This window comes from Hemitrygon akajei, chromosome 15, assembly GCF_048418815.1.
Source record: "Hemitrygon akajei chromosome 15, sHemAka1.3, whole genome shotgun sequence".
Lineage (NCBI taxonomy): Eukaryota > Metazoa > Chordata > Chondrichthyes > Myliobatiformes > Dasyatidae > Hemitrygon > Hemitrygon akajei.
This window is the reverse complement of record NC_133138.1, coordinates 72967009-72993265: the sequence shown is the minus strand read 5'-3', so window position 1 is coordinate 72993265 and position 26257 is coordinate 72967009. Positions and strand designations below refer to the sequence as shown.

General features: G+C 39.1%; 1 protein-coding gene across 3 annotated transcripts in view; it reads left to right on the top strand.

The window, feature by feature from the left end:
- Nucleotides 1-26257, top strand: part of nsd1a (nuclear receptor binding SET domain protein 1a) — a 200027-nt gene that overhangs the window by 160997 nt on the left and 12773 nt on the right. For all 3 annotated transcript variants that reach the window (XM_073067756.1, XM_073067755.1, XM_073067754.1), the window contains 5 exons: nt 4105-4374; nt 9633-9749; nt 13125-13266; nt 13971-14077; nt 25431-25635. In XM_073067756.1, the coding sequence (XP_072923857.1) occupies nt 4105-4374; nt 9633-9749; nt 13125-13266; nt 13971-14077; nt 25431-25635 (841 nt within the window). The remainder of the gene's footprint in view (nt 1-4104; nt 4375-9632; nt 9750-13124; nt 13267-13970; nt 14078-25430; nt 25636-26257) is intronic.

Here is a 26257-nt window from a genome sequence, read left to right as displayed (position 1 = left end):
TTGGACGTCTTTTCTCTTTTTTGCCTGATTTGAATCGGTATTCCTTAATGATGAGTGGAGATTTTAATTTTTGGCTTGACCCTATATTAGATCGCTCTTCAAGTAAAACCCCTGTCACTAATAAATCGGTCCTACTTTTTAAATCTTTTCTATTTCAATGTGGTATTTTCGATGTGTGGTGTTTTTTACACCCCCAAGAAAAGGAATATTCATATTTCTCTCAGGTTCATCATATGTATTCTCGGATTGACTACTTTTTTATAGATAGAAACTTGCTTCCACTGGTACAATCCTGTGATTATAAGGAGATTGCTTTGTCTGATCATGCACCTGTGCTTCTGGGTTTAAGATTACCTGTTTACTCTGTGCCAAATAGAAGTTGGCATTTTAACTTATCATTGTTATCTGATAAAAATTTTCTAAAGTTTTTGGAAAACCATATTACTTTTTTCTTTAAAGAAAATTTTAAAGGAGATACTGCTGGTACTATAGTCTGGGATACTTTTAAAGCATATATTCGTGGAGAAATTATCTCTTACTCTACCTATATAAAGAAAAAAGCTGACAAAGAAAGGTCTGACCTAGCAGCGATATTAAAAGATCTTGATCGAAAGTATGCCCAATCTCCAGATCCAAGTATATATAATAAGTGTATTGAAATCCAATCCAAGTATAATCTTCTGCTGATTTACCCAATTGAACGACAGCTGTTGAGAGATAAAACTCAATTTTACATTCACGGGGATAGAACAGGTTATTAGCCAATCGCTTAAAATCTTTTACAGTTAATCGTCAAATCACAGAAATTTTTAAAGATAATGGTACTAAGATATCCGACCATTCTGAAATTAACAACGTATTTAAAGACTTTTACCTTAAGTTGTATCAGTCTGACTCTTTTTCAAATGATACCTATATGAATGCTTTTTTCAGTAATATCAACATTCCTACATTGTCTGCTGATAGTCTAACACAGTTAGATCAGCTTATTTCCAATGAAGAAGTGGCTGAGGCTATATGTGCTTTACATTCTGGTAAGACCCCAGGACCTGATGGCTTTCCTGGGGAGTTTTATAAAACTTTCACTACGTTACTTACACCTTATTTATCCTCTGTTTTATCAGAGTCCTTTAAATCAGGTAAACTCCCTCAATCTTTTTATGAAGCTTTTATTTCTAATAAATAATAAAAATACGGCTGAATGTCATTCATACAGACGGATTTCTTTATTAAATGTTGATGCAAAAATTTTATCCAAAATCTTAGCTCGAAGACTTGAAAATATTTTACCATCTATTATATCACATGACTAGACAGGATTTATTAAAAATTGTTACTCACATTTTAATATACGTCGCTTATTGAATGTGATATATTCACCATCCAAGAAAATATCAGAGTGTATATTATCCTTAGATGCAGAAAAAGCCTTCAATAGGATTGAGTGGAATTATCTTTTTAAGACCTTAGAAAAGTTTAATTTTGGGCCTAATTTTATTCGTTGGGTTAAATTAATTTACTTGTCTCCTACCGCGCAGGTCATTACAAACTCTCAAATTTCTAAGCCCTTTAAATTATAGCAGGTAACTAGACAAGGTTGCCCTCTTAGTCCTTTACTTTTTGCTTTAGCTATAGAACCCTTAGCAATAGCATTTTGAGAATCCAAGGATATTTCTGGTATACTAAGGGAAGGTATGACTCATAAAATTTCGTTATACGCTGATGATATTTTACTTTTTATCTCTAACACTGAAACTTCTTTACCTTCGGTTCTTTCTTTAATTTCCCAGTTTAGTTCTTTTTAAGGATATAAGCTGAACTTACATAAAAGTGAGCTATTTCCTTTAAATGACCTAATGTCATTAAATGCCAAATTTCCGTTCCAAGTTGTTACAAGTCAATTTACATATCTAGGTGTAACAATTACTAAAAACTTCAAGAACTTATTTAAAGAAAACTTAAACCCCTTATTGAACTATGTGAAAAAGACGTTTTCTAAATGGTCTCCTCTTTCTTTATCCCTAATTGGCCAAATTAATTCGATTAAAATGAAGATTCTTCCTAAATTTTTATATCTTTTTCAATCCTTACCTATTTTTATTCCTAAGACCTACTTTGATTCTTTAGATTCAATTTTAACATCTTATATTTGGAATAATAAACAAGCTCGTTTAAGTAAAGTTTACCTACAAAGAAATAAAGAGATGGGTGGATTAGCCCTACCCAATTTTAGGTTTTACTATTGGGCTGCCAATATAAGGAATATTACTTTCTGGTCCTATTTATCGTAAAGATTGCCCATCATGGGTCTCCTTAGAAGTTATTTCTGTAAAAAAAATTCCTCTATTGTCTCTCTTCTTGGATCATACTCTTTTTCAGCAAATAAAATAACAGATAACATAATTGTTAAGCAAACTTTAAGGATTTGGTCTCAATTTAGGAAATTGTTTTGGCTTAGCGAATTTTTCATTATCATCTCCTATTCTTCTTAATTATTTTTTTTTATCCCTTCCATGACTGACAAAGTCTTTAAGGATTGGGATGAGCTAGGTATTAAGTGTTTTTGGGACCTGTTTATCTCAGGATCTCTTGCTTCATTTGACCAATTGTCAACTAAATTTGCACTCCCAAAAACACATTTTTACAGATATCTTCAAATTAGAGATTTCTTACGTTTCCAATTAACTACTTTTCCTATAGGTCCTGATAAAAATTTACTGGACGATCTTTTAAATTTAAAACCTTTTGTTCATGGTTCTATTACCGGTATCTATAACTTGTTGATTGATTCTAGACAAGACTTTTTAGATAAAATAAAAAAAGCTTGGGAGGATGACCTAAATAGTCAGATTTCTGATGATAAATGGAATAAGATTCTTAAACGGGTTAATAAATCATCTTTCTGTGCTTGTCATTCTCTTCTACAATTTAAAGTGGTTCATAGAGCTTACATTTCTAAACAGAAGCTGTCCAGTTTTTATCCGAATATTTCTCCACTTTGTAATAAATGCAACTCTGCTGATGCCTCTTTAATTCATATGTTTTGGTTTTGCCCTAAAATTGAAAAGTTTTGGCGGGAAGTATTCCATACCTTCTCACAACTTTTTAGGGTCCAGTTTGACCCAAATCCCCTTACTGCCTTGTTTGGTATTATTGCAAATGAAAATATAACTTTAAATACTCCTAACCTACAGGTTTTAGTTCTTACCTCTCTTTTAGCAAGAAGAGCAATCTTGCTTAAATGGAAGGAGTCTACCCCTCCTACACATCTTCAATGGCTACATGATATTATGTCTTATTTAAATTTAGAGAAGATCTGCTGCTCAGTCTTAAATTTGAAACAATTTTTTTTTATGATATCTGGGGACCTTTCCTAAATTACTTTTCCAATTTATGAAGTTTAGCAGTGCACAGACTTTTATGTATATTTTTATCTTCTCTTCTTAAGCGAATTTTTTTCCTAATTATCCATTATCATCCATCAGCTTTTTTCTTTGATAGTTGGTAGGGGGTTGACTTTTTTTATATAAAAAATTTATTTTATGATGTATGACCTATCTTTAAAATTTTGATTACAGAGTGGTATACCTTTATGTGTTATGCTATAACATTTTGATCAATTTTATTACAATATATGAATGTACACAATTTATGTTGAGATGTATCTATGTGTTGCACTCTGTAAATCTTTTTTTCCTTCTGAATAAAAATATTGTAAAAAGAAAAAAGATGATAATCTCACCATTTACTATAGATTGACAGTCGCATACTTACAAACAAGAGAAAATCTGCAGATTCTGGAAACCCAAGCAACACACACAAAATGCTGGAGGAACTCAGTAGGCCAGACAGCATCCCTAGTCACATAGTTAGGAGTTTTAAGCATCGTTGTTTGGTATATATTTCAGATTATTTTTATAGATGAATCCAATTTTTTTTATATAGATTATAAGACCTTGGTGTCCAGCTGGTTTTTACTTTAGTGAATGACTGAGTAAAGACACACTGCAATATTTTACAACTTAACTAACTTTCTTTTCATAGGAAATGTGAAGAGATACTCAATTAAGACCTCAAGGTTTAACTATCTGCTTTTTTGTCAAGGTAAACAAGGCCGTGGGTAAAGCTCAGATCTACACTGCTGATCTCTCTGAGATTCCAAGATGTAATTGTAAGCCAACTGATGAGAATCCCTGTGGGGTAGACTCTGAATGCCTGAACAGAATGTTAATGTATGAATGCCATCCAGCTGTATGTCCTGCAGGAGAAAAATGTCAGAACCAGTGCTTCACCAAGCGGCAGTATCCTGAAGTGGAAATTTTAAGAACTCCAGGGAGAGGATGGGGTTTACTTGCAAAATATAATATTAAGAAGGTGAGATATTTATTTAGCAATACAGCGTGGAATGTATCTGGACTGTGGGAGGAAACCTGAGCACCCAGAGAAAACACACACATTCCATGAGGAGGACGTACAGAGACTCCTTACAGAACAGTGCCAGAATTAAACTCCGGAACACCCCGAGCTGTAATAGCATCATGCTTACAACTACGTTACCATGGAGCTCACATCTGGGGCGGGTGGGGGGAAGCTATGTACCTTCACATCTTTCTGAATATTGAAAGCAATTAGAAGTTGCATTTGGGAAAGAAGAGACTGTTACATGAGAGATGAGGTCTTAGAGTGGTTCACTATTTTATGGTTTCCCATACAAATTGGAAACTGGAGTCCACTGCATACCTCACTTGTAGTTATAGTTTCCAAGGAGACTTGAAATAATTTGGAGTTGAGCCATAACAAGTTGCTTTCCATTGGATGAGCACTTTTGCCTAAATTAAAGATAATAACTTCCTTTGTGGGGTGATGTCTTGTTGGAAAAAAGATTTATTATCAGAATATTGTAAATGGTTATGTTTAAGGTAATTATAATTACCTTATTATCATTGTTCTAAAAGTAGTTTTAATTTCAAAAGTTACAGCTTTTTTGGCGGATAAATGACAGGCTTTACAAACAGATAAGTCCCTTAGACCATATGATATGTTCTTAAAATAATTGCTGAGTCTATGGATGTGATGTCGTAATTGTGATTGTCCAACAGAAAGAATGGAGAAAGAAAATGGGAAACAGCAGTTCAAAAATGGTAGAATCCATCAAATAACAAAGTTCCCAGGAAACCCATCATGCTTAAACACTGTTGATAGTTATCTGAGAGAGAAATTCTTTTTATAAAGAACTTATAAAGTTATTAATTCTTTGAAGATGTATATAGCAGAATATTTAAAGATTGTAAAGATTTTTTTATTCCTAAATGGTATTCAATATAGGCCCAAATGAGAAGTTACTGCACAAGATAAAGATGTTTGAGGTTGAGGGCAATTATGAGTCAGGTTTGATTAACAGTCAGAAAACACGATGAGAAAAATGGATCAGTGTCAAGAAAGAAAGTTAAGATTAAGGGGATATATTGAGAATTGGTGCTGGGGCCCTGCTATTTTAGAGTCTATGTTAAGAAATATGCACTTCTTTGCATATAACACAAAGGTAGGTAAGGAAGCAGGTTGTGAAAAAGCCATTGTCCACAATTGAATATAGACAAATAGGATTAATGATTGCAAAAAGATGTTAGATTGAGTATAGATTTCGAAAACAAGAGTCAGACAGAGCTCTTGAGAGTTACAAGGTAGCCAAGAAGGATCTTAAGAAGTGTCTTAGGAGAGCTAGGAGGAGGCACAAGAAAGCCTTTGCAAGAAGAAATAAGGAAAACCCTCAAGGCTTTCTAAATGTACATGAAGAACAGGAAGATAACTAGAGTGAGGGTAGGATCAATCAGAGATAAGAGGAATCATGCCTAAAGTCAGAGGAAGTAGGTGAGGTCCTTCGTGAATACTTCAGAATTCACCAGTAAAGGGATCTTTTTACTTTTTATAGAGAAATTTACTGACATACAGCACAGAACAGGCCCTTCCAATTCTTAGAGTCACGCCACCCAGCAATCCCCTGAATAATCCTAGCCTAATTACAGAAAAATTTACAATGACCAATTAACCTACTAACCGACTGTGGGAGGAAACCGGAGAGCCCTGAAGAAATCCATGCAGTCACAGGGAGAATGTACAAACACCTTATAGGCAGCATTAGGAATTTAACCCAAGTCGCTGGTACTGTAAAGTGTGTACTAACCACATATGTGAGGTAATTGTTGAACAGGCTAATGTGCTGGAACATGTTGAGGTTAAGAAACATGATGTGCTGGAACTTTTGAAAACATTATCATTGATAAGTCCCCTGGGCCAGACGGGTTATACCCCAGGTTACTATGGGAAGCGAGGGAAGAGATAATTGTGTTTCTGGTAATGATCTTTGTGTTCTCACTGGCCACAGGAGTAGTATCAGAAGATTGGAGGATGTCAAATAGTATTCCTTTGTTCAAGGAAAGTAATAGGAGAGGAGTTTTAGAAACAGGATTTAATAGCATTTGGAGAAGCATGGTGTGATTAGAGATAGTTAGCGCGGTGAGGAGCAGGTTGTGCCTCACAAGCCTGATTTAATTCTAAAAGGAATTGCGTGTGGTATATGGACTCTAGTAAGGTGTTTGACAAGGCTCCCCACGGTAGACTTATTCAAAAAACTCAGATGGCATGGAATCTAGGGAAACTTGACTGTGTGGATTTGTAGTAGATGGAGAATATTCTGCATAGAGGTCGTTGACCAGTGGTGTTCCACATGGATCTGCTCTGGGATACTTTTTGTGATTTTTTTTTTAATAACTTGAATGAGGAAGTGGGAGGGTGGGTTATCAAAATTGTAGATGAATGCAAAGGTTGGTTGTGTTGTGAATAGTGTAAAAGGTTGTCGTAGATTACAACAGGACATTAATAGAATGCAGAATTGGGCAGAGAAGTGGCAGATGGAATTCAACCTGGAGGAGTGTCAAGTGATACACTTTGGAAGGTCAACTTTAAAGCCAGAGTACATAGTTAATGGCAGGATTCTTAGCAAAGTGTATGAACAGAGAGATGTTGGGGTCCACACCCATAGATTGCTCAAAATTGCTGCACAAGTTTATAGGGTGGTTAAGAAGGCATGTCGTGTTGGTTTTCATTAGTCAGAGGATTGTGTTCAAGAGCTGCAAGGTAATGTTGCAGCTCTATAAAACCCTGGTTAGACCACACATGGCATATCATGTTCAGTTCTGGTCTCATTATAGGAAGGGTGTGGAAGCTTCAGAGGGGGTGCAATGGAGATTATGCTGCCTGGATTAGAGACATGCCCTATGAGGATAGATTGAGCAAGCAAGGGTTTTTCTCTGGAGCTAAGGAGGATGAGAATGACTTGATAGAAGTTTATAAGATGATGAGTGGTCATCATCTTTTTCTTCAGGGTGGAATTGGCTTAAATAAGAGGGCATGATTTTAAAGTGATTAGAGGAAAGAATGGGGCAGGATATTGTTGTCAAAGGTAGTTTTTAAAAAAAAAAGTTGTAAGTTCATGGAATATATTGCTGGGGGTAGTGGTAGAGGCAGATTCTTTAGGGACATTTATGAGACTTAAATAGACACATGGATGAAAGAAGGCTGGAGGACTTTGCAGGAAGGAAACATTTCTTGGAGTAGGTTAAAAAGTCACCACCACACTGTGGGTCAAAGGGCATGAACTATGAAGTTCCGTGAGATCCTGTAAGGATGCTTCCCTGAGTGGGAGAATCTTTGATTATGGGTCTCAGGATCTCAGGAAAAAAAGGTCTATTTAAGGTTGATGTAAAAATTAGGTTCTTCAATGAGGATTGTGAATCAATTTGTGCTGCTGAGATGTCATGCTAAATCTTTTATTTTTATATGCGCGCGCACACCCACACACACACACACACACACACACGCACACTCTCTCACACTCACACACTCTCTCACACTCACACACTCTCTCACACTCACACACTCTCTCACACTCACACACTCTCTCACACACTCACACACTCTCTCACACACTCTCACACACTCTCACACACTCTCACACACTCTCACACACTCTCACACACTCTCACACACTCTCACACACTCTCACACTCTCTCACACTCTCTCACACTCTCACACACTCTCACACACTCTCAACTCTCTGACACTCTCACTCTCTCACACTCTCTTTCCCCCTCTCCCCCCCTCCCCCCTCCCCCTCCCCCTCTCTCTCCCCCTCCCCTCTCCCCCTCCCCTCTCCCCCTCCCCCTCTCCCCCTCCCCTCTCTCCCCCTCCCCTCTCTCCCCCTCTCTCCCCCTCTCTCCCCCCTCTCCCCCCTCTCTCCCCCCTCTCCCCCCTCTCTCCCCCCCCTCTCCCCCCCCTCCTCCCCCCCTCTCTCCCCCCCTCTCTCCCCCCCTCTCTTCCCCCCTCTCTTCCCCCCTCTCTCCCCCCCTCTCTCCCCCCCTCTCTCCCCCCTCTCTCCCCCCCTCTCTCCCCCCCTCTCTCCCCCCTCTCTCCCCCCCTCTCTCCCCCCCTCTCTCCCCCCCTCTCTCCCCCCTCTCTCTCCCCCCTCTCTCTCCCCCCTCTCTCTCCCCCCTCTCTCTCCCCCCTCTCTCTCCCCCCTCTCTCTCCCCCCTCTCTCTCCCCCCTCTCTCTCCCCCCTCTCTCTCCCCCCTCTCTCCCCCCCCCTCTCTCTTCCCCCTCTCCTCTCTCACAGATGGATATTTGTTCTAAAGAGATTATAGCGATCAGGCAGGAAAATGAAGTTTAGGCCTGATTGTAGTAGTAGTAATGGCAAAGCTATCAGGAACTTGGGAATAGAAATTACACTCTTTCCAAAATCAAAATCCTAACATAAGTGTTTTACATCAGTAATACCCTTACCTGAAAACCTTCAGAATTTGGAGCACGTTTGTAATAGATTTACATTGAATACGGTTCTGGTTTCTATTCTATGAATTTCAGGGGGTGGTGAAAATAATGAATGAATAGGCTGGGAATTTATTATTGTTTTTTGTTTAGAAGTGAAAATTCAGAAATCTTGATGGAAATCAGATATGAAGAGAATATTTCAATTTGAGTAAATCTAAAACAAAGCATAAATAAAATATGTTTGTAGATAATGGGCAAATTGGAAGCATTTTTTGGAGCAGTTAGTTTATTGTAAAGGAAGTAGGTGAGACCAATATCTTTTAAGCTTTCAAAAGCTAGACATGAAACACAATGCAATGGGAGAAAGCTTAGGTAAAGTATAAACTCTCATCTTGGGCCAAACTATCCATTTCATTTAAAAATTGTATTTTAGAATGAGGTAATCATTCTTCGTATAATTTCTCCAGCTGTTCAAGTTTGAATTAAAACTAACACTATTTTGATCTGAAGTTTATAAGAACCTGCAAATTTCAAAGGAATAATTTTGACAATGTTTTAGCAGTTTGTTATTTATATTTTTATTTAAAACATCATTTAATAACAAAATTCTTGATAGCTGTTGAAATTATACTGCCCATCCCTCATCTTCCATAGTTCTAAGAAAGGGTTGGTGACCCAAGTTGTTAAACGGTTTCTCTTTTCTCAGCATGTGGTTGACTGAATGAGTTCTACCACTATTTCTAGTTTGGATTTTAAGTGTTGATAACTTGCATGTTTATTTTCATTGTTAAATGTAACTCTTTTACAGGGACAATTTGTGAATGAATATGTTGGTGAGGTGATAGATGAAGAGGAGTGTTATGCTCGAATCAAATATGCACAGGAACATGACATCACCAACTTCTACATGCTAACTCTTGACAAGGTAGTAACTTGAAAGTAATAAAACTATGAATTCAACTCATGTCGACCCACACAGTTGGACACTAATCAGTAAGCAAAATCTGAAAGATGGGTCTTGAAAATCAATAATTCTCAGTGAGAAAGAATGAATCCATGCAAACTTAGTTTGCCACAAAGATTCATAATTAAGGGGTGTTATGGAACCATCTTAAACAACAGAGAATATTCTTTGTAGGCAGTGGTGTTATCATTGCTGAGCCATCATTAATATCCTGAAGGCTAGCACTGATCAGTACCTCAATTTGGCCATCAATACTAGCAAGTCAAAAACTAGGCAATCTGTGACAATTTTTATTTTGCCTCCTGACAATCTAAAATTTTTCACCTACTACAAGACACAAGTCATTAGTTTGATAAGGTGCCGCATATGATGCTGCTAAACAAGATAAGAGCCATTAGTATTACAGGAAAGATATTAGCATGGATAGAAGATTAGCTGACTGCCAAGAGGCAAAGTAGCAGAATGAAGGGGACTTTTTCTGTTTAGCTGCTGGTGACTAATGGTGTTCTGCTGGAGTCTATGTTGGGAACACTTCATGTTACATGTCAATGATTTGGATGACAGAATAGATGGCTTTGTGTCCAAGTTTGCAGATGGAGGGGCAAGTAGTGTTGAGAATGCAGGTTGGCTGCAGAAGGGCTTGGAATAGGAAAACAGGCAAAGAAGTGGTAGATGGAATACAATGTAAGTAGGGCAAATGCAATGTCAACATTCATTTAAAGAGGATTAGAATATAAAAGCAAGAACGTAATGTTGAGGCATCATAAGACATTGGTCAGACCGCATGAAATATTGTGAGCAGCTTTGGGCCACTTATCTAAGAAAGGATGTGCTGGCTTTGGAGGGAGTCCAAATGTGGTTCCCTAGAATGACTGCAGAAATGAAAGGGTTAACATGCAAGGTGTATTTGATGACTCTGGGGCTGCACCTGGAGTTTAGAAGAGTAAGGGCAGATCTCATTGATACATATCAAATATTGAAAGGCGTAGACAGAGTGGGCATGGAGAGGATGTTTTCTATAGGTTGGGGGGGGGGGGATGTCTAGGATCAAAGAGCACAGGCTCAGATTACAAGGATGTCCTTTTAGAACAGAGATGAGGAGGAATTTCTTTAGCCGGGGGTGGTGAATCTGTGGAATTCATTGTCACAGACAGCTTTGGAGGCCAATTCATTGAGTACAGTACATTTACGACAGAGGTTGATAGATTTTTGATTGGTAAGGGCATCAAAGGTTACAGGGAGAAGGCAGGAAAATGAGGTTGAGAGGGATCAGCCATGATGGAATGAGTGAACAGACTCAATAGGCAAAATGGCCCAATTCTGCTTCTGTCTTATGGTCTTATGATGTAGTATCTGCAGCTTGCTCATACAGTACGTGTCTTGCGCCAACAGCACTGAAGAACAGTTTATTCAGAGAAAGCAACTTCTGTGATCTGCACTCCATCTAATAGTAGCACATCATGACTATCTACAAATTTGCTACATTTACTCACAAAGCTACTTTACCTCCCAACACTTCCAGAATTACGGAATGATAGGAACAGAACCAGCTGAAGGTTCCAGTCCCAAATCACAATTATTATGACTTTGGAAATTTTTTTGCCATTTCGTCCTTGCTGGGTCTAAATTTTGAAGTTCGCTCCCAGTAGCAGTGTGAAAACATGAACTAGATGTTTTGCAGCTGTTCAGGAAGATGGTTTGCCATGGGCAATTAGGATTGGGAAACACGTACTACACAATTGTTTCTATTGCATAAAGCTGTTCCTCAATCACAATAAAAAGTAATTTCAGAAAGATTGTGCTATGTATGAAGTTGCGGTGATTGATATCACCCGGAGAGAATATTCCAAATCTTAAATAAGCAGTTGGGCATTTTACCAGTGTTAAATAACCCTTCAGCTTCTTGAAACCAAATGTTCCCGAAATATGTGTAAAGTCAGTACCACCCAACTCAAACACACTCCACATTCTACCAGGGAATAGTAATCAAAATAATAGGAGGCCATCAAAAATGTAATGGCTTTAGTGGGAAGTGGTTGGAGTAGGAAAGAAAGGATGAAGTCAAATTAGGAAGAAATAAGTTTGGTGTAAATAGTGTCAAACAAGAAATCTGCTGGGAAAAGTCTGCTTGTGTATCATTACAGTAAAAAAGGATCTAATGTTTTCCTGGTATATGTGATGAATAAACTCTTCTCTGGCTTCCAGCTAGGAATAGATAATTGATTATAACTGACTTTCAATGACAAACCCTTGCCATCTGCATTTGCAGATGGCTTTTGTGTAACTGCCTGGTTAAAGGAAGCCATTGAAATAAAACTAGAAGAAAAGAACTTGAACAAAGACAAAGGTCTCGCTTTAAGTAAGAACTGGAATTCAATTATAAGCAAGATTGGGAGAGTAGAAAACCTGATTGGATGAGGACTATCCAATCAGGAGGGACAGACTATGGGGCGTATAAGTACCACAGGCCAATACATGCCGAAGCATCATCCCTGGAAGAAGATGGCAGAGCTTGTCATAAAAATGTCGGTTATTAATTGATACCTGTATCCAGCTGGAAGCTCAAGAAGAGTTTATTCATCATTATGGTAATTACTGGGTAAAGCTGAGAGACTACAAAGCCAAAAGTTATGAAGGAAAGCTTTTTCAAGGAAATCAGATAATTTACTGTTAAGGATAAAATGGCCTGACATTCACTGTAAGCTACATTGCCTTAAGCAACCATCTGTATCTGAGCTGTCATTCTTTTTTTAAATTTTGATTCTAAGCATCAACACTCAACACGTACCTTTACTGTCTTCGGGATTATGAGTTCATTGTTGAATTTTTTTTTCCTCCATCCTCACCATACTCTGCTCCAGTTAACCGTTTTGCCAGCATTTAATATCCCTCAACTTATTGAAACCAAAGGTTTCCAAAATACATTAGAGTCATTGTATAGAATATTACCCAAACAAACACAAGGAAACGTAAACTCAGCCTATTCAGTTTGTTCTCTTGACTGAAACACTCCATCCCAGGCAATATCCTGGCGAAGTTTCTCTGCTCCCTTTCCAGTTCAATTATACCCTTCATGTATTGTGATTAAAACTACACACAGTAACCTAGCTGTTGTGAATCATTAACTGTTATTGAAAAATCATTTTCATATTTGTTCCTGCACTATCCCTTTGAAAAGTATTGATTTTGTAAGTATTTATATATTACTATGTTTATACTAGAGATTTAAAAAATCTTTACGATACAGACTTCCAAACAGTTTTTGACAAGTTTCTATTGTGAATTTCTAAATTCTACAAAATGAGGCAAGTTTACCTGTAAATTTATTATTAACAGGATCGTATAATTGATGCAGGCCCAAAAGGAAATTATTCGCGCTTCATGAATCACAGCTGCAAGCCAAACTGTGAGACACAGAAGTGGACAGTGAATGGTGACACTAGAGTTGGACTGTTTGCTTTGTGTGATATTGCTGTTGGTAAGAAATATTGTTATATGGTTAAGGGTTTAAGGACATACATCCATGCAGAATATACATGCAATTGAATTAATACAGAAATAGATGGAGTAAGATCCCAAACTAATAATGGAGAAGATAAGTTTAATAGTATAGCATCTGTTTTTGGGTGCTACACTATCCAGTTACAGCATTACCCAGTTAAATAGTGCTGGAGACATTTTTCTGATTGAAATAGTGAAGTTAAACCAATCACTAACTACTCATGGTACTTTCATGGTTTTTTTTCTGTTTTGAGGGTAGTAAATAATATGTGCAAAACGCCTTATCGGCATAAATTGGATTAGCTAACTGCAGCATGTGATCACTGTGGAATGTTCACAATAGAATGAAAGCACATCGTGACTCAATTGAGATTGTTATCCTGAGAGCAAGTATGGGCTTAATGGGCCAAATAGTCTCCTATTTTATTATAAGAAATCTCAATTAATTTTAATAAGTGATAATCTCTGAGGTGTACCTTATTTCTGTGATGTGAGTGATCTTTCTGTGATGTGAGTTTAATGCTGAAAAATAATATCCAAACATGTACCTTCAACTTAGCTAATTCATCAGAAAATACAATTATAACATTTAGGAAGTTCGATGCTATTGTTTGAGTTTATTTATCAACACTTATGCAGCGAGTCCAAGTATAAAACTAATGGCATTAATACTTTTTGCAGGATCTGAGCTAACGTTTAATTATCACTTGGAATGCTTGGGCACTGGAAAGACAGTATGTAAATGTGGAGCTCCAAACTGCAGTGGCTATTTAGGCGTGCAGCCTAAGGTAGGATGTCCAGTTCCTCACACTTGCTATAACTATTGAGGTACATCACTTTCTAAGCTAGATATATTTCGTAATATAGTGACTTAAAGACAAATTTGAAGACTTATTCCTTCGTTGTCCACTTTAGCTTTCTATATGGTAGAGGTTAAACTTAGCTATGAATTAGAACAAGAATGCAAAAACACTGCAATCACATAGCAGCTTTTCACTTCTGTAGATTGTTCTAATGTACTTACTAGCCAATTGAATACTATCCAAGATGACACTGGCAATATGGCAATGTTTTGTAGGCAGCTTACAAAACTACTAGCTATTTTACTAAATATACTACTTATGAACTGTGACCACTGCAATCCACAGCCTGTATTTTCTTTTGAGGGAGTGCTTTTAAACAGTCTGAACAATCTGGTGTTTTTGTGGTATCCTGAAGGATTCAGTAAATTGGACTCTTGAGAATGCAGGTACACCATTGTTGTGGCAGGTGTTACCAGGGCAGACTTCAGGCCGGATTGAAGTATCGGGCCCAAAAGTGAAAAATGAACTGATGTTAAGCTGATTTAAGCGCTGAGCCAGATTAAAAGATTAAGGTGCAGTGGGCAGAAGTTGAACGGGTGTTCACTTTATTTCTCTGTATCAAGCCAAAATTCCCCACCTGAACCTGTCCCATCTGCTTGGGGTTGACCCGTCCCTGCGTGCTCGCTGCTGTTAACAGGCAGGAGATGCCAAGAGTCTTGGGTCCATGCCAGCAGGTTCAGGAGTAGTTATTGTCACATGGCCATTGGATTCCTGGACCATCTTTACTCACCTCAGTGCTGAACAGACTCTGCAGCAATGGCTGGCAGCCATCATTATCCTGAACTGGCTTCATTTGGTTCAGGACTGAACTGGCTCCATGGCTGTTGCCTCAGTTTTGAGAGGCTGCAGTTTATGTTCTGTGTATGTTTATTTTTTTTAATATATTGTTTGCTGGATTTTTTTGTTTTTATTGCACATTGGATGTTTGTTGGTCTTTGTTGTGTGGGTATTTTTTTTCGTGGATTCTGTTGTGCTTCTTTTGTTTCTACCTGCAAGAAAGGTGAATCTCAAGTTACATATACTTTGGTAATGATATTTAATTTGAACCTTGACCTAGTAGAAAGACATAGCAGCCAATTTGAACATGGAAAATAGATAGGTAGCTAGTTAATCTGCTTTTGATGTTACAGGCTATGAAATTAATCTGAACTTGAATGCTAGGAGATCCTTTTCTTTATTTTGTGTCAGTTTCTTGAACAGGAGGAGATGGCTGGGTTTAGCAGCTCAACCAAACATTAATGTGTTGGAATAATCTGTACAGAATGCAAAAGCATCTGATTAGGAGAGAGTGCTGCTGCCCCATAGCTCCAGTGATCTTCAAGCTGTCTGTGGAGAAGCTTACACCTTATCCATGTAATTGTGAACATTTCTCCACCCCCCCCCCCCCCAACAAGTTCTATAGTATACAGGTTGTGGTTAATTGGGACACTAATTAAGCAACTGCCCCATGATCCAGAATTTAATGGAAATAGTTGAAAGGCATTACAAAGACAAAATATGGTTTAACTGAGTAACAAATTGTGCATCTAAATGAAATTGCTGCGATGTTCTTTTGACTGAAAATGAACAAAATCAGTGCAGACAATGGACTACCTTCTTTTCCTTCCTGCATAAAGTAGATATTAAAAAAAAACCCAAAATGATCAGAAATCACTTTTGAGTCTGCATCATTCAGCCCAAAGCACATGCAACTGACCCTGTTTAAAAAACTGTTTGCTTTGTATCTTCTAATGGCTGTTCCTGGAATCTCGAAGCCTGGATGCTTGAAATCACAGTGAGCAAAACGGTTCTGAATTGTCTTATTGCTTATTTCTTGCCAACTATGAGTGACAAAAATCACTGCTTTTTGATCACAAATACACACAGCTGATGTTACTTTAAAAACTCTTTGCTCTGAGCACGGTATAGTCTGCTGGCCACAGAGTGTACATGACTGATGCTAGTTCAAAATTGTTTGGAAACAGCCTTCTGTCCCAATTAAGCAGAATAGTTTTTCCAAATAAACGGGGAATGCAGGCTCTTTTCTGGACTAGTTATTGTTCTTTAAGAAATGTTCCAAATAAATGGTTGCCCCAATTAACCAATGGTCCAATGAACTGGAATCCATTGTATATGTTAATTAACATCTATAAATTGCTTCCAAAGTAGGTGCACAGAGAATTACTAGGCATGAACAAATGGTAGAGCATTAAAGAGGTTGATGTACAGTGGGACCTTGGGGGTTCCTTGAAAGTGTTCCTTGAAAGTGGCAACACCTGTAGATAGGGTGATGATATATCTCTACAGGTGAAAGCATAGAAAAGTGATGAAAAGTGCAGCTTTATCAAACACTGATTAAACTGCACTTGTATAGTGTACAGTTTTGGTCTCCACACTAGAGCAAGGATGTGGTTGTGCTGAGGAGATGTAGAGGAAATTTAACAGGCTGGGGTAAAAGGACTTCAGTTATGGGATTATCCCAGATTGGATAGGCTCAGCGTGTTTTTCCTGAAACGAAAGAGACTGGGGGGAGACCTGAAAAAGAGTTACAATGCCTGTAAAAAGTATTCTCTCTCTCCCCCCCCCCCCCCCAAAGTTTTCATATTTTACAGCACCTGAAAGACAGTGGATTTAATTTGGCTTTTTTGAGACTGTTCAACAGAAAAGACACTTTTGTGTCAAAATGAAAATAAGTTTCTACAATTGGTTTAAATTTGTTATGGTTATTAAACACAAAATAATTGATTGCATAATTACTCACCTTCAAGTCAATATTTAGGAGATGCACCTTTGGGAGCATTTATTGCCTTGAGTCTGTGTGGATAGGTCTCTTATCAGCTTTGTACACCTGGACATGGCATTTTTCTCCATTCTTTACAAAACTGCTCAAGCTCTGTCACACTGCATGGGGACCATGAGTGAACCAGCCCTTTTCAAGTCCAGCCACAAATTCTCAATTGGATTGAGGTCTGGTCTCTGACTTGGCCACTCCAGGACTTTTAACTTTCCTCCTGTATTTGTTGTATTCATTTTACCCTCTATCTTCACAAGCCTTCCAGGGCCTGCTGCAGTGAAGTATCCCCACAGCATGATGCAGCCACAGCAAGCTTCACAATAGGGATGGTTTGTTTTTGATTATATGTGGTGTTTGGCTTGTTTGACACCAAGCATAGCGTGTAGACTGATGGCCAAAAAGCTCAAATTTTGGTTTCATCAGACCATCAAACCTTCTTCCAGCTGACTTCAGAGTCTCCCACATGCCTTCTGGCAACGTCTAGCCAAGATTTCATGTGTGTTTTTTTTTCCGAGTGGCTTCTCATTGCCAGTCTTCCATAGAGCTGGAACAGGTGAAGCACCCAGACAACAGTTGTTGCATGCACAGTCTCTCCCATCTCAGCCATTGAAGCTTGTAATTCCTCCAGAGTTGGCATGGGTCTCTTGGTGGCCTCCCTCACTAGTCCCCTTTTGCATGGTCACTCAGTTTCTTTAGTGGAATGGGCTGCTGGCAACGGTGGAGGAGGCAGATATGATAGGGTCTTTTAAGAGACTTTTGGATAGGTACATGGAGCTTAGAAAAATAGAGGACTATGGGTAACCCTAGTATTTTCTAAGGTAGGGACATGTTCCGCACAACTTGTGGGCCGAAGGGCCTGTATTGTGCTGTAGGTTTCCTAGGTTTCTGTTTCCATTTCATGATTATTAATTTAACTGTACTCCAAGGGGATTATTCAGTGACTTGGATATTTTTCTTGTATCCCACTCCTGACTGATGCTTTTTGATAACCTTTTTGCGAAGTTGCTGGGAGTGTTCTTTTGTCTTCCTGGTGGTTGTTTTTGCCAGGATACTGACTTACCAGCAGTTGGATCTTCCAGCTAGAGGTGATTTTTACTTACTACATCAATTGAAACACCTTGACTGTACACAGCTGATTTCTATTTAACTAATTATGTGACTTCAAAAACTGGCTGCACCACGAGATGATTTGTGTATCATATTAAGGGGGGGAGTGAATACTTATGCAATCAGTTATTTTGTGTTTTATATTTGTAATTAAGTTACAAAAAATTCTTTTTCTGTTGATCAGTGTTAAGAAAAGCTAAGTTAAATCCACTGTGATTCAATACTGTAAAACAATAAAGCATGAACTTTTCTAAGAGCATTGAATACTTTTTATAGGCACAGTACATATTAATTGACAGGGTAGGTAGTCAGAATGTATTTTCCATGGTTACGGTGTCGAGATAAGAGGAAAGAGTTTCAAAGGACAGTTTTTTTGCACGTAGAGTGGGTGATATCTGGAACCATCTACCAGTGGAGTTAGAATCGGGTTTATTACCTCTCTCACATAGTAATTAGTAATTACTATAAGGTACAAAATAAATAGTGCAAAACAAAAGTAATAACATTCAGAAATCAAATGTTGGAAGGGAAAAGGCTGTTCCTGAATCATTAACTATGGTCTTTCAAGCTCCTGTACCACCTCTCTGATGGTAGTAATAAAAAGTGGTTTAAGTCCCCAGATGGTGAGCAAATGTCCTTGGTGATGCATGCTGCCTTCTTGAGGCACCACTTCTTAAATAGGTCGTCGATGATGGGAAGGGTTCTGTTTGTGATCCAGCAGTCTGCGTCTACAAACTTATACAGCCTTTTGCAATCCTGTGCATTGGAGCCTCCATACCAGGCGGTGATGCAATCAGTCAGAACGCTCTCCACTGTACAGCTATAGAAGCTGCAAGAAACTTTGGTGATATACCAAATCTTCTCAAACACTTAATGAAGTAGACACAAAGTACACTGCAGATGCTGTAGTCAAATCAACACGTACAAACAAGCTGGATGAACTCAGCAGGTCGGGCAGCATCTGTTGAAATGAGCAGTCAACGTGTCTCGGCCCGAAACATTGACTGCTCATTTCAGCGGATGCTGCCCGATCTGCTGAGTTCATCCATCTTGTTTGTACGTCTTAATGAAGTAGAGCTGCTTTTAAATAACTTTTTCGTGATTGCATGTAGCTTTGTGTTGGGTGATGGACAGATCCTCCAAGATGTTGGCACCCACTACTTTAAAGCAATTGACACATTTCAATGAAGAAAATTTTCAGTGAGGACTGGCATGTGTTCTCCTGACTTCCTGTTTCTGAAGCCATATAGTCAATTCCTTGGTTTTGTTGGCATTGAATACTTATTGTTGTTACGACACCACTCCTTTAGTCGATCTGACTCATTCCTGAACACCGCCTCGTTGACATCTGAGATTCTGTGAACAGCAGTGATGCCATCTGCAAATTTACAGAGGCTGTTTGAGCTGTGCATAGCCACACAGTATAGAGAGAGTAGAGCAATGGGCTAAGCGCACATTTTTGTGATGCACCTTTGTTGATTGTAAGTGAGCGATTCTCAACTTCCTTATCCATGGTGTCCCAATGAGAAAGTTGAGGATTGCTTTTGAGAAGTACAGAAATCCAGGTTTAGAAGCTTGTTGATTAATACTGAGAGGATGATGGCATTAAATGCTGAACATTGACATGATCTTACGTGATAGGCTGAACTGCACATGGGATTCAGGAGAAGCTAGCAAGGTTGATTCAGAATTGTCTCAATGATAGGAAGAAGAGGGTGATGGTTGAAAGCTAATTCTCTGACTGGAGGCCTGTGTCTGGTGGAGTACCCTAGGGGTGGGTGTTTGAATTTTTGTTACTTGTTATTGTTTATGTATGTAAATGATTTGGATATGAATGTACATGGTATGATTAGCAAGCTTCCTGATGATACTAAATTAGGAAGCCTTGCAGGTTACAATGAACCAGAAAAAGATCACAATCAGTTAGGGGGATGAATTATGGATTAGCGAATGGATTTCAGCTTTGATAAGTGTGAATTGATGCATTTGGACCAGGACATGACTTGTATAGTGAATGGAGAATGGATTTAACCAGGTAGGTGTAACAACACATTCATCACCATTGTAAACATGTACCTACTGCCTCCTTAGCATATTCCTTGTTTCATTCTTCCTGAAGAGTACAGATGCAAGCCCTCTCACCAGATATCTTTCACCTCTTCCCTTACTGCACAAGTCCAACCTGTTATCTTTTTTGCCTTTTAGTGCTAGTGTCTGAGCTAGGCTCTTGAATATTCAGAGTATAGACAATAAACAATAGGTGCAGAAGTAGACCATTCGGCCCTTCGAGCCTGCACTGCCATTTTGAGATCATGGCTGATCATCTACTATCAATACCCGGTTCCTGCCTTGTCCCCATTTCCCTTGATTCCCCTATCCATAAGATACCTATCTAGCTCCTTGAAAGCATCCAGAGAATTGGCCTCCACTGCCTTCCGAGGCAGTGCATTCCAGACCCCCACAACTCTCTGGGAGAAGAAGTTTTTCCTTAACTCTGTCCTAAATGACCTACCCCTTATTCTCAAACCATGCCCTCTGGTACTGGACTCTCCCAGCATCTGGAATATATTTCCTGCCTCTATCTTGTCCAATCCCTTAATAATCTTATATGTTGCAATCAGATTCCCCTCTCAATCTCCTTAATTCCAGCATGTACAAGCCCAGTCTCTCTAACCTCTCTGCGTAAGACAGTCCTGACATCCCAGGAATTAACCTTGTGAATCTACGCTGCACTTCCTCTACAGCCAGGATGTCCTTCCTTAACCCTGGAGACCAAAACTGTGCACAATACTCCAGGTGTGGTCTCACCAGGGCCCTGTACAAATGCAAGAGGATTTCCTTGCTCTTGTACTCAATTCCCTTTGTAATAAAGGCCAACATTCCATTAGCCTTCTTCACTGCCTGCTGCACTTGCTCATTCACCTTCAGTGACTGATGAAGAAGGACTCCTAGATCTCTTTATATTTCTCCCATACCTAACTTTACACCTTTCAGATAATAATCTGCCTTCCTGTTCTTACTCCCAAAGTGGATAACCTCACACTTATTCACATTAAACGTCATCTGCCAATTATCTGCCCACTCACCCATGCTATCCAAGTCACCCTGAATTCTCCTAACATCCTCATCACATGTCACACTGCCACCCAGCTTAGTATCATCAGCAAACTTGCTGATGTTATTCTCAATGCCGTCATCTAAATCGTTGACGTAAATCATAAACAGCTGTGGTCCCAATACCGAGCCCTGTGGCACCCCACTAGTCACCACCTGCGATTCCGAGAAACACCCATTCACCGCTACCCTTTGCTTTCTATCTGCCAACCAGTTTTCTATCCATGTCAATGTTTTCTCCCCAATGCCATGAGCTTTGATTTTATCCACCAATCTCCTATGTGGGACTTTATCAAATACCTTCTGAAAATCGATGTACACTACATCCACTGGATCTCCCTTGTCTAACTTCCTGGTTACATCCTCAAAAAACTCCAATAGATTAGTCAAGCATGATTTACCCTTGGCCCAATCCTATCGGCCCAATCCTATCACTGCTATCTAGGTATGGCACTATTTCATCTTTAATCAATAATAATAATAATAGCATCTTCCCCACTACTGATGTTAGGCTGACAGGTCGATAGTTCTCTGTTTTCTCCCTCCCTCCTTTCTTAAAATGTGGGATAACATTAGCCATTCTCCAATCCTCAGGGTCTGATCCTGAATCTAAGGAACATTGGAAAATGATTACCAATGCATCCGCAATTTCCAGGGCCACCTCCTTTAGTACCCTAGGAAGCAGACCATCTGGACCTGGGGATTTGTCAGCCTTCAGTACCATCAGTCTACTCATCACCATTTCCTTCCTAATGTCAATCTGTTTCATTTCCTCTGTTACCCTATGTCCTTGGCCCATCCATACATCTGGGAGATTGCTTGTGTCTTCCTTAGTGAAGACGGATCTAAAGTACTTATTAAATTCTTCTGCCATTTCTGTTTCCCATAACAATTTCACCCAATTCATTCTTCAAGGGCCCAACATTGTTCTTAACTATCTTCTTTCTCTTCACATACCTAAAGAAGCTTTTGCTATCCTCCTTTATATTCCTGGCTAGCTTGCGTTCGTACCTCATTTTTTCTCCCCGTATTGCCTTTTTAGTTAAGTTCTGTTGTTCCTTAAAAATTTCCCAATCATCTGTCCTCCCACTCACCTTAGCTCTGTCATACTTCCTTTTTTTTAATGCTATGCAATCTCTGACTTCCTTTGTCAACCACAGTGGCCCCTTTCCCCCCTTTGAATCCTTTCTTCTCCAGGGGATGAACTGATTTTGCACCTTGTGCATTATTCCCAAGAATACCTGCCATTGCTGTTCCACTGTCTTTTCTGCTAGGATATCCATCCAGTTAACTTTGGCCAGCTCCTCCCTCATAGTCTCCTTTGTTCAACTGCAACACTGACACCTCCGAGCTGCCCTTATCCTTCTCAAATTGCAGATAAAAACTTATCATATTCTGATCACTACCTCCTAATGGCTCCTTTACTTCAAGATCGCTTATCAAATCCTGTTCATTACATAACACTAAATCCAGAATAGCCTTGTCCCTGGTCGGCTCTCGTACAAGCTGTTCCAAGAGTGCATCCCTTAGGCACTCTACAAACTCCCTATCCTGGGGTCCAGCACCAACCTGATTCTCCTAGTTCACCTGTATGTTGAAATCCCCCATAACTACTGCGACATTACCTTTGCCACATGCCAATGTTAACTCCCTATTCAACTTGCACCCAATATCCATGCTACTGTTTGGTGGCCTATAGACAACATCCATTAGGGTCCTTTTGCCCTTACTGTTCCTCAATTCTATCCACACAGACTCCACTTCTCCTGATCCTATGTCCCCCCTTGCAAAGGACTGAATCTCATTCCTCACCAACAGGGTCACCCCATCCCCTCTGCCCACATTTCTGTCCCTACGATAGCACGTATACCCTTGTACATTCATTTCCCAGGTCCGATCTCCCTGCAGCCATGTCTCCGTTATCCCAACAACATCATAGTTACCCATTTGCACCTGAGCTTCAAGCTCATCCACCTTATTTCTGACACTTCGTGCATTCAGATAGAGAATCTTTAGCCCATTTCTCCTCTCTCTGTTTGAATCTCTGCCTATTGTGCTTAACCCAGCTCCCCGAACTCCCATTGGGCTATACGCCCCTAGAATTTTGTTGTCCTTCCTAAATTTACTTATTCTTTCTGCACATTTAACTCCATGTTCTGTCAGACCATCCCTCTGTACATCTGTCCTCCTTATCACTTGTTCCGCCTCACCTTTCTTTACTACACACTTAATATTCCGGAACCGTGTAGTCCCCACCTGTCCTTTATTCTTCATCTTGCTTCATATCGCTATAGAAGGATACAATCTGGATACAGGCAAATAGAATCAATTAGGTGGACGAAAAGATTGGGATTAGTGTGGAGGACCAAGGGGCGCTTGACTGTATTACTCTAGGTGTCAGACCCAATACATTTGGATTGGGGAGTAAAGTTAAGGGGATTTATAGTGGGGAGGTTGTTAGGACTAATATGAAATTAATATGATCTGTCATGATCACTTGCAATGAAGGCAAGCATATTTAAAAGGTGTGTGCCTGGTACACCTTAGGAAATTCAACAGTGTAAGTGCGTGTCAAGAGTGAACAAAGATTTTATTATGGAATAGATGGGTGAATAGAGGTAATATAAACATGTGTTAACTGTGTAGATTTGCAGTGTCCTATGTTCAGCCTCACCTTTCACTTGGGTTGCACATTGACTAAGGAGGGAGAAAACCTTGCCCTACAGCCTTCAGGCACTGAGCATAGAATGATCTTTCTTCTCTCATTGGTCCATGTTTACTGAAACCATTAGTCTGAAATACATAGGAAATAATTCACTGCTGTCATTGTAATTAACTAATGACATTGCTAAATTCATAAAACTACATATTTGTATTTGTTATGAGTGAGAAGCTCTGCATTTGAGGCACCATGGTAACATAGCGGTTAGTACAAATCTATTACAGCTTGGGGAATTACAATACGGAGTCCATTTCCTGTGCTGTCTGTGAGAAAGATTGTACATTCTTCCTCTGTGAGCGTGAGTTTCCCCTGGGTGCTTCGTTTTCCTCCCACAGTGCAAAAACATACTGGTGGGTAGGTTAATTAATTGGTCATTCAAAATTGTCCTGTGATTAGGCTAGGTGAGTTGGAGCGCAGCTCGGTGAGCCAGAAGGGCCTGTTCTGCGCTGTATCTCAGTAGTTAAATATATATGGTTGTGTGGATGTATTGTGTTGGTGTGGATGAGGTGATGGTTATGGGGTGTTGGGTTGGGGGGGGGGGGGGGGAGTTCAAGAAGGAAGGGTATGTCACAGAGTGCTGGAGCAGGAGGCCTTGTCTTTGGAGGGTAGATTTAAGTGCTGGATCTGTCCTATCATTGAAGTCATGGTAACTTGCCTGAATTGCTCCAATTAAATCCTGGAGGTCAACACTTCCATGACCTTCTCACTCTAGTCTTCAAATCCTTGTGACTCCTTTGTACATAGCTTCATACTCCATCACATATTTTATGAACAAAGGTGGTGATTATAAGTAGTGAAAGGGGAAGTTACTCATTTCCTTCCTGCTCTATCTTAAATAGCAACCGTACTATCTATTTGCTTCTGTCAGGTTACTTTGGTAAAGACCCTTTTTGAAGGGTTGAACTTCCATGATATTCAGAGCAAGTATCATGACCTGCACTTGTGACGTGTAGTCAGTGGCCTTTATTAGGTGCCTCCTGTACCTAATAAAGTGGCCACTGAGTATATGCTGTTGTAGCTCATCCACTTCAAGGATTGATTTTGCTGTACATTTCAAGATGCTTTTCTGCATAGTATTGTTGTAAAGTGGCCATTTGAGTTACTGTTGCCTTTCTTTTGTAGCATTCTCTATAAACTCTAGAGACTTGTTTGGAAAATCCCAGGAGATCAGTTCCTGAGGTGCCTAAACCACCCATCTGGCATCAACAATCATTCCACAGTCACAGTCGTATTTCTTCCCCATTTTGATGTTTGCTCTGAATAACAACCAAATCTCTTGACCATATCCCCATGCTTTTATGCATTATGTTGCTGCCACAGGATTGGTTGATTGGATATTAACAATCAGGTGTGTTGTACCTAATAAAGTGTTCACTGAGTGTATGAAACATTTACCCATAAAATGTACTTAGAATGTTGAATTATTGTTTTTGTCATTAATTACCTGAGATAAGTTGATTTAGTAAAAATAATTACTATTTCTATAATGAAGCTAATGGGTTTCTGGGGAAAACTTCTGACTCAATGTTTTTAATAACTTGCACATCTTTTTACCTCATTAGAATATACCAAGCTCCGCAGATGAAAAGAAGGTAAAGAAAAGGCAAATGCCTCCAAGAAAGCGCAAACAGCAGTCTGAAATAGTGAGAGATCATGAGGAAGAATGTTTCCGTTGTGGAGATGGTGGGCAACTGGTCATCTGCAAGAAGCCTGGATGTCCTAAGGTGTACCATGCTGATTGTCTGGTCTTGAGCAAGCGCCCTGCTGGTGAGTGACTGAACACATCTCTCCAATTTGCACGAAAGATGAAAAATAAAGCTGCTACTCAGTAGTCAATAATTAATCATAGGATAGGATTAAAAGTAATTAATTGAAATTAGTTGCAATTTTAAATAAAATACCAGTACATTAAAATTCCACTAATCCAGCACACTCTAGACTTTGCTGCCAAACTACAAATTTACTAGATTACACCAACACGCTTTGAATTCACATTTTTAGATGTGAATTCAAGTGTTAACATTATTATAAATAATGCATTATAATTACAATAATTATAATCAGGCAGTGGAAAGGAGGTAATATAAACATAGCTTGATGAGCCAGTCACCAGACCTTCAGATTTCTGAGTAATTAGATACTGTTCTTTTGAAACACTTGAATTTAATGTCTCATTGGAAAATTCTTGTCTCTTATAACTTTAAGTAAAATTTGAAAGCATCATTTTGCTCAAATCTTTCTGTGAACTTAAGCTGTTCTCTGTAACAACCCTGGCATATTTATGGTCCTCCAATTCATACGTTGTGCTTATTCCTTAGCTGCACCATTAGTGATCTTGGGGTTTATTACTAAATAATAGTTACTTGTGTTTGAATGAGGTTTCTGCAAG